The following is a 9,565-nucleotide window of genomic DNA, read 5'->3' as shown; positions in this document are numbered from 1 at the left end:
CATGTGTGTGTTCCACTGATGTATGGATGAGTGACCTACTGTAAGTAGTGTAGTGGTTAGAACACCTTCCTTTAGACCTGAAGGTTGCAGGTTTGAACCTTACCTCTGGCTGCAATATCCTTGTGCAAGATACTTACCATGAATTGCTCCAGTAAAATTACCCAGCTCTAGAAATGGGTAAATAATTATAACCTTGACATTGTAAGTTGCTTTGGAGAGAAGTGTCAGGTAAATGTAGTGTCTCTAGCAGTGTAAGTCACCTTGGTGAATAAGGTGTGTGGACTGATAACACTACATAGTATTCATTAGAAGTCCCTTTAGACAAAAGCATCTCTTTAATTAACTTTTATGCTTTCTGTTCTCATTATAATATGTAGTAATGTATTTGAGTTGGGAAGAGAACACTTTGATCCACTGTGACATTGAGTAATCCTTGGTTATGTCTCTATAGTACACTTTCCAGAAAAGGTCATGACTTCTCGGCCCATAACAATAACGACCTCAAGTGGGGAGCCACTGGTGAACAGCAGTGGTAAGCAAACCACCTGTATGTGTGGGATGGTAGGATGGTGGGGTGGTAGTCGTCATGGGTCACATGTCCAACAGCGTTAAACACGGGCTTGTTACATCGCTGTTGCAGGTTGAACTCAAGGGAGTGTTTCTAATGCATTGTCCGTCACCAAAGTGCTTAACATCTGAACAAATGGCTAAATTTTTTTACTTGATGGATAAAAGTGATAGCAACAGTCAGGAAATAGTCTGTTGTGCAGAAGGGCCTGTTTAGGGTTTCTTCAGTTCTCCTTCAGATTTGTACAAACGACATCCTAAAGTAGCTCTTTGACTTGTAAATTGGAAATTGAAATGGGGCAATGAGGGGCACCTTCATGCCAGTGTCCTTAATTTTGTTTGACAACCATGTTCTATGTCCACAGTGGGGAACTTACATGCCAATGGAGGCAGACTGATGGGCCAAGGGGACCTTGGTTCAGGGTCTACCTTGGACCTCATCAACAACTGCCATGTTGCAGATGAGGAGAATGACTTTCCTGAGCTGTGGAAGGAGCAAAAGCTGCCTAAGGTTCAAGGTGAGGGAGCTGTGTGTTTGATGGTGATAGATGTCTCTTAAAGGATTCTGTCCTACTGAAAACTGATTTGGTATATCAGCCAAACCTAATGAAGCACTTACAAAACAGATGCTGGGATGTTAATAACATTGTAATGTATTTCATTGGGTACTGGTTTTATTTTTCATTTTTGCCCTGGTTTTTGATCATACTGGACAGTCTAAAATTGTAAATTTTTGCTGTTGCTTTTCATTCAGCTGAAACAGCACTGTTACAAATGATTTCTTCCTTTGTTGGAATGCATGGTGCAGTAATCTCCTGCACTATGGAACAGGGTTGTTATTCTCAATTTTTATTATCCTCTCAGATCCCAGGAGCAAAGAGACAGACACAACGAAGCTGCTCCTCATCAACATCTCCAAGATCCCACTGCTCCTGTTCCTCCTCTTCATGTTCATCTGCTCCCTGGATATTCTGAGTTCTGCCTTTCAGCTAGCTGGAGGTAATAGTTCCATCAACATTTTCTCCATTTCCTACCCTGGGGCAGGGCTCTTGCACTTTCTTATTTTATTCTCTTATTTACGTTTACATTTATTGACTGAGCAGATGCTTTTCTCCAAAGCGACGTACATCGATTTGTTCATAGTTGCAATTTTTAAATGCTCTTATTTTGTATTTTTGTTGATTTACGCTGTTCTTTTATTGATGTACTTTTTAAAAAGCTGATATCTATTTTAAATTGCTTTACAGTTGTAAAGGATTTATTTAAATCCTTTAGGAAACTGCTTTCCCCCAATATTGTATTTTTAGTGTTGTCTTTAGGTGCCTTTGCTGTTTTCAAAGTGTTATGACAGAATGAATAACTATGAAACAGAAGTTACTGTTCCACCATGCACCGCTGTTTCTACTTACATTCTCCAGACATTTCACCACAGAAACAGTGACCTAGCATGAACACTGGATTGCCTTGAACACATCACTATGTAATTAAGAGGAGGAATGTAGACAATGACAACATGTTTTTTTCAGGTAAGGTTGCAGGAGACATCTTCAAGGACAATGCTATCCTTTCCAATCCGGTGGCCGGCCTGGTGGTGGGCATTCTTGTGACCGTACTCGTCCAGAGTTCCAGCACCTCCACCTCCATCATTGTCAGCCTGGTGTCCTCAGGACGTAAGTCCTTAATTGTTAGTGTTCACACTGTCTTGATCGTAGATCAGTAAACAGTGATAGTGTTTCAGTATGAAACACAGCTTCCTCAACATTCACCTCTTGCTGTTTCATTACAGATTAAAATAGTACAAACCAAACCGAATGTTTCAAAGACCATTCTGTTTGTTCTCATTCAGTTCCTAGTTAGGAAATTTAAATTATTTTGTACATTGGCCAAAATTTTTTGTACCTGCAAACGACTTCTGTAGGTGTGTATATGTGTGAGACAGTTTTTGGGTGTCTTCTCCTAAACGCTTTAATATTAGTATTAGTATTATTGCTATATTTCTGTGCTTCACCAATGCAGAATGTCCTTCTAATAACTGAAATCACAGATGATATTTAAGCTTTTAGGATTTTCCAGTCATTTTTTTTTCATTTAATCATTTAACTATTGGTCCAAAAAAGGTGGCTCTACATGCTGCGTTTTCCCTTTTCGTCAGCTATTAATTGCTGTAATGAAGTGATTATTTGAATAACAAGTCTGCCCAGCTTCTGTGTTACAGGTTTAAGTAGGGTGATACATTTTTTTTCCAAAAACTACCTGGAACGACACCTTCTAAAAACAGAATTGGCAATCTATGTGACGGACAATGTTTATGCCATTTAAAAGTCTTTTGAATATTCATTTTGTCAGAGCGTTTTTCATTCAATTTATACAGTACTAGATGTTTCCTCTGCTGTTCCGATCATCATGGGATCCAACATTGGAACATCTGTCACAAACACTATTGTGGCCCTTATGCAAGCAGGAGAGAGGAACGAATTCAGGAGGTACTGGTGATGGGCTCGGGTGCAGTAAAGTCACCACTGCTTCATGTCAAAACCAGCTGCTGCTTATAGAACACGTGCCCTGTGACAACCATACCATGAGTAATGACATCACTTCTTGTAGGGCATTTGCAGGAGCTACTATCCATGACTGCTTCAACTGGCTGTCAGTGCTGGTCTTACTTCCCCTGGAGGTGGCCAGTGGGTTGCTGAACAGAATGGCCCATGCTGTGGTCAAGAGCTTTCACCTTCAGAGTGGGGAAGATGCTCCGGAGATGTTGAAAGTCGTTACTGAACCACTCACCAAACTCATCATTCAGGTAAAGCATTAGAGCTAAGCATTTCATCAGACACATTCTAATTCTGTATTACTGCCAAGCTAGTCAGCAAATGCACCTCTGAAGAACGGAGCTGTGTTATGGCATTAAGCCTTTCCAGTGACACATCACCTATGTCTGAGCCAAGAAGTTGTCCGTACAAGAAAGAATACCATGATTGTAGCATCTCTCCTTGCAATAAGAAACTTGCAGTAGCTCAAATGTTAGTTTCCTTTTTATTTATTATTACTATTCTTGCACACCTTTTCCCACAGCTGGATAAGTCTGTGATCACTGGGCTGGCCACTGGAGATGAGAGCATGAGGAACAGGAGCCTGGTGAAAGTGTGGTGCAAGATGGACCATACTGTGGTGAGATATTTCTGGGAAGATGCAGGCCTGTGTGATTGTGATTGGCAGATCCATGACATTAGATCACCTATCTTATCCCCTTTGGCTGAACCAGTTATCTCAGAGCGTGTCCATGAGTGGGTCTTTGAACTGCACCAGCTGGCAGGACGGGAGCACTTCCTGCTTCATTGTCAACAACACATCACAAGAAAACATCCAGAAATGTATGTCAATAGTACTGTTATCCACAAATGCTCAAAATGGAATTTACCAGAAGATGGTTTCCGAAAGTTTTCTCCCCAAGAGTTCTTGCATTGAGTAAATGAATATGTATTTGTGACATTTCTTTGAATCATGAGAAATGGATAAATTCCTGACCAGGATGGGGAGAAAACTTAGTGACCCGACCGTTGGGCAGCTATAGCTGGGATTAAAGACCTGTTGTTTGCACTATCCCTCAGGTAGGCATCTGTTTGTGGACTCCTCCATGCCGGACCTGTGGGTTGGACTTATCCTCCTGGGTGCTTCCTTGGCTGTGCTCTGCAGTTGTCTAGTCTTGATTGTCAAGGTGCTCAACTCCATTCTCAAAGGTCAAGTTGCCAAGATCATCCAAAAGATCATCAACACAGGTGTGTGACCCATTTCCTTCTTTAGTTCAGTGCTAAAATAAATTTAAAGCCCTTAAATGACAGAAAATAGGTAAAAGCCATTTCTTTGAATGTTACTCTAAAATGTGTGCTGTCAAATGATGTAGATTCAGTTGAAATGAAATAGTTTTTACTGGCTATGCTAATTCCTAAAAGAAATGCTGTAGGAAAAGAATGTTCCAGTATTTTTTTTTCTCTTCTTCTTCTAAGAACACAATGAAAAAACAAAAACAATAACTATGCACTATAAAAACCTCAATGGTATGATGTGTCTTTCAAGATATGAACAAAATAAGGATATTGTAACAAGACACTTTGGGGTGGTGAATATCATGATTCTAGGATAAGCTCCTGAATGCTGCAACCCTGCCACAAGCGGTTAATGTGAGTGAGTGAGTGAGTTTTGTTTCAGTCATTTCGGCAGTTGTCTTTCTTGCTAGGGTTGGCACATTTTCAAAGTTTCTGTTTATAAGTTGTAGCCCTTTCTCTGAGCTACTAATTTTCTCCATGATGGGCTGAAATCCTTTTCTCAGCATTAGTCAAGCATCACCAAGTTGTTTTAACTCATCAGCAAAGCAATGGAGGCACATAATCGGCATTGGAAATGACGATGATGTCCTTTGGGCTTCTCATTTTGAGGGGAAGGCAGTGAAATTTTTGTTCAGCCACCCTTCCTGATTAAGTAAATGAAGATATAAAAGGGGGATGTCACTAACAGACAGATTATGAAAGATCAGGTGAACCAACAGAGGACACACGATGCCTCATTTTATATCCATTTTTGATATTTTTGTTGATATTCTCATCAAAGATAATGAGTTGAATTATAATAGCTGCATGGGGGTGCGGTGGCATAGTGGGTTGGACTGGGTCCTGCTCTCCGGTGGGTCTGGGGTTCAAGTCCCGCTTGGGGTGCCTTGCGACACACTGGCGTCCTGTCCTGGGTGTGTCCCCTCCCCCTCCAGCCTTATGCCCTGAGTTGCTGGGTTAGGCTCCAGTTCCCTGTAACCCTGTATGGGACAAGCTGTTCAGAAAGTGTGTGTATAATAGCTGTATCCTCCTAGTCTTTGTCTACATTTGGACTGTAACTTGAACATTTGTTCTCAGTTGTGTCTTGCTATAACAACAATAAGGAATAGTCACTTCACTAGTATGTCTGTTTTTTTGAGTCTGTATTCCTGTTATGCTTCACTAGAGCTGATGTGACCGTGTAACCCTAACCCTAATACAGTGCTGTCTCCTGCGCAGACTTCCCGTACCCCTTTGGCTGGGTGACAGGCTACCTGGCCATGCTGGTTGGGGCTGGAATGACCTTTGTGGTTCAGAGTAGCTCTGTCTTCACATCAGCTTTAACCCCTCTGATAGGTAAGCCTTCTTTTTTTTTGGCTTTCATGCTATCAGGAACAAGAGCTTCATGAACTTGGGGTATGATTTTGCAGTATAATATTGGCATATGATATTTTCCTGTAACAGGACATAAATAACAGAGAAATATTTCTTGCTGATGTATCCCACAAAAAGGAAACAGCTAAAAGGGAAACCTTTTAACCTTTTGAACTTGTCTGTCATATTTTTTTCCTCTTAAAGCAGCAGTCAGACCTTTACTGAGGATGGAAAAGCTGAAAGTGGAGCAGAGTTACAGGTTCCTTAGGGAGGGTTTCCAAAAAAGTGAAAAAGTATCAACGGACTCCGGTCTGTTTTTAATTACTCTTCTCTTTCCAGTAAAAGTGAGGGAAAGGTGATAGAGAGTAGGATTGAAACTTAAACTGACTCACCATTTAGTATAATGGGTAATCTGTCATTTCTCACATTGGTATTAGCTGCCATCCCACACAAGGGTCCATGTTACTCACCTCTTGGCAACTCCATCCTGCAATAATTAACTGCAAGGTCACTGGGTTGAACTCCACAGTTTCATAATCGCTGCTCCCTAGAAACCGTCATTAATGATACTGAGAAGTGAATTCATCCCTTGGAGCTCTGGGATGTGGGTTCGGTTCCCAACTTTTTAATATGTGAGAATTTTTAATATTCAGGCGATGCTGATTTAATTTTCAATAATGTATTCATAGGCATGATCGGGACATCTGTCCTTCTGCTCTTCATCCCGCTAAATATGACCTTAAGTATTTGAATTACTGGACACTCATTCATTTTTTATGTCAGATTTGCTTAGCACACTGTTTTGGCTTCATGTTTTCATTCTGAAGTTCTGTTGCAAGGAAAGAATTACTGTCTAGATCCAAGACCATCATGTCCCTTCAGACCCCAGGCTTCTTCCATCATCTGATTGATTGCTCTGCTGGCAGGCATTGGTGTGATCAGTATTGAGCGAGCCTACCCCCTGACCCTGGGGTCCAACATTGGGACCACAACCACAGCCATCCTTGCAGCACTGGCCAGCCCTGGGGATAAACTGGCTTCTGCATTCCAGGTACAGGTTACTATCACAACCCACATCTTTCTGTTCACCACCAGTGAAAGCTCCATCTAACCCCATCTCCTGACTTTATACCTATCCAAACTTGTGTGCCATGTGTCTTTATCCCTCACCTTCAGCTCAGCTACACAAATTTCTTAGATGTCCCTATTTTATATTAGTAGGGCTGTGATTATAGGAAAAGGCTATAGAGTGAAATTAAGTAAGGTGGCCATTAATGTGCCCTTGCAATCTGAGAAAATGGCATGAGGAGGTATCTCAGGAACACTAACAATGTGGATTACCCAGAGTGGTTATAAACCTGTTCATAGGTCTTACCTAGAGTTCTCTTTGGAAGTCTGTAGGTTCTGTACTTAAAAAGGGGCAGCATTCACCTCCTTTGTTGTTCTGGGACTTGTGCCACCCACACACACACACACATTTTCAGAACCGCTTGTCCCTTACGGGGTCACGGGGAACCGGAGCCTACCCGGCAACACAGGGCGTAAGGCCGGAGAGGGAAGGGGACACACCCAGGACAGGACGCCAGTCCGTCACAAGGCACCCCAAGCGGGACTTGAACCCCAGACCCACCGGAGAGTAGGACTGCGGTCCAACCCACTGCGCCACCGCACCCCCTACTTGTGCCACCCATCAACCCCAAATTTGTTCATGGTCTAGTGGGCAGCTCCAACTGAACAGTTTCAGAGTGCTTGCTGTGCTTTGCTCATTTCACTTACGTTTTCTCTAGTTCCAGATTAATAAAATAATTGATAGTGATTAACAGAATAATGGAAAGGCTTTAATAAAGATTAGCTAGTATCCCTATAACACATGTTGTCCTGGGGCTTTTGGTCAAAGATGAAGAAGGCATTTATTTTCTTAGCATGTGCTTTTGTTCTGTCTGATTGTGCAGATTGCCTTGTGCCACTTCTTTTTTAACATCATTGGCATCCTGCTGTGGTACCCAGTACCGGCGATGCGGCTGCCCATCCGCATGGCACAGACACTGGGGGAACGCACGGCTAAGTATCGCTGGTTTGCTGTGCTCTACCTGGTGCTCTGCTTCCTGTTGCTTCCCTCGCTGGTTTTTGGCCTCTCCTTGGCCGGCTGGAGAGTCATGGTGGGTGTGGGTGCACCATTTGCTGGTGTCACACTCTTCATTGTGCTAGTCAACATGCTGCAGTCGCACAGTCCGCACCGGCTGCCTGTCCGCCTTCAGAGTTGGGACTTCCTGCCCACCTGGATGCACTCCCTCAAGCCCATGGACAAGCTGATTGCTAAGGCTGCACCCTGCTGTAAAGCTGGTCGACATGATGATGCTGCAACCACCAGCACTACAACCTCTACCCTGCCTACACAACCTCATGTGCCTCCTTTGGCCCCACCTTCCCCGACTCTGCAAAGGAAGACTTTGCCAGCTTTTGATAACCCTGTTCTTTCCTACCTAGACGAGACCTCCTCAGTCCCTGTGTTCAAACTACGAGGTCTAGAGCGGTGCAACAGCACCCCACTCTAGGTGGCACACACCCAGGACTCTACTGGGAGGATGTTTTTTATTTATTAAGTATGTGCTGTCTTTTAGCATTCTGTGTAGTAACTGCACTGATGCTATTAACTAGAAGTCTGGTTAAGAGCCCTATGACTATGTTAAGGATGCATACAGCAGTACATCAATGACTGATGATTGAAGGCAAAAACAGACAGGAGCAGCTCTATGTCATGTAATTTATTCCCTGATAAGTTGGGTATGACTGCTAAAAAGAAAGATGAAAGCAGCAGTGTGTTTGTTTTCATATTCCCTTGAGAAAACAGAGGGAAAAAACTGAAGAAGAAAAGCTTTTTGTGTATGGCAGCATAAAATTATGGAATACTGCATTTCCAGAGAAAACCCTGAAGAAGCAGAATCCATCTGAGGAAGACTCGTGTGCAGAGGGCTTAGGTACTCCCTCATTTAGGAGCACTTCATTCTTTTATGCAATGAATGTACTACTTAATGTTTAAAAGAGAATTTCAGAGAACAAATGTGAGTGAAAGTGATAGGAGCATTAAAACATGTTACACACAACGATTGAAATAATGCTATTACACCAGGAGTGGACTGATGTTGTTACAGACCTCTGCTAAGTGATGAATGAAGCCTCTGAAATGCTGAATTTCTCATAATGAGGGATACATTTTCACAGTGCCTTCCACTATCTGCCATTGCAGGGAACAAATTACATTCACTCGCAAAGTCAGTTTACACTCAGAATTTGGTGAGTGTGATATTTTTTATATGGTTCAGTGGATTTTGTATGCCTGAACATTTGGAGGGCTGCTAATGGAGCTTAATGAATAATGAGAATGAACCCCCTGAACTTCAGCAGTCAGGTGTTTGCGCATGAGGAGTGGCCTGGGACCAGGCTGCAGAAATTTGGTCATTAGGGCTGGATTTCAGTCAATGATTGAAAAACATTGACCTTAACTACAAACCGCATCACATTTTCCATGTCTTGGGATTCATGGCAGTTGTTTCTGGTCAAGCAGCTTACAGAAGACATGCCAGCTGGGTGCTGGTTTTGGATTTTTTTTTATGTAATCAGCCCTCAAAAAGAACATGTTTTTCTTTGACAGATTCACTGGTGATACTTCTTGAGCTTTTAAAATTTCCTGCTTTTATGCATTCATTGTTGTGAAACCTATTCTGAGTACTGTAATTGCATTTCACTAATAAATTCTTGCATTAGATTTTTTTCTTTAAAAGGTGTGTTTTCTGTTTCCCTTTAAAGAGAATGAGTCATAG

At 42.3% G+C, this 9,565-nt stretch overlaps 1 protein-coding gene across 1 annotated transcript; it reads left to right on the top strand.

Moving 5' to 3' along the window:
• The first annotated feature begins 471 nt into the window (after window positions 1-471).
• On the top strand, window positions 472-8,369 carry slc34a1b (solute carrier family 34 member 1b). The gene is made up of 12 exons (XM_018756368.2): window positions 472-532; window positions 933-1,085; window positions 1,432-1,566; window positions 2,094-2,237; window positions 2,939-3,050; window positions 3,172-3,367; window positions 3,640-3,735; window positions 3,830-3,938; window positions 4,176-4,343; window positions 5,610-5,726; window positions 6,671-6,795; window positions 7,697-8,369. Exons 1-12 carry the CDS (start codon window positions 472-474, stop codon window positions 8,297-8,299), a joined length of 2,019 nt encoding a protein of 672 aa, XP_018611884.2. The 3' UTR covers window positions 8,300-8,369.
• Window positions 8,370-9,565: the final 1,196 nt, after the last annotated feature.

Source organism: Scleropages formosus, chromosome 13, assembly GCF_900964775.1.
Source record: "Scleropages formosus chromosome 13, fSclFor1.1, whole genome shotgun sequence".
NCBI lineage: Eukaryota > Metazoa > Chordata > Actinopteri > Osteoglossiformes > Osteoglossidae > Scleropages > Scleropages formosus.
The sequence above is the reverse complement of the archived record's forward strand: the minus strand, read 5'-3'. Positions and strand labels throughout refer to the sequence as shown.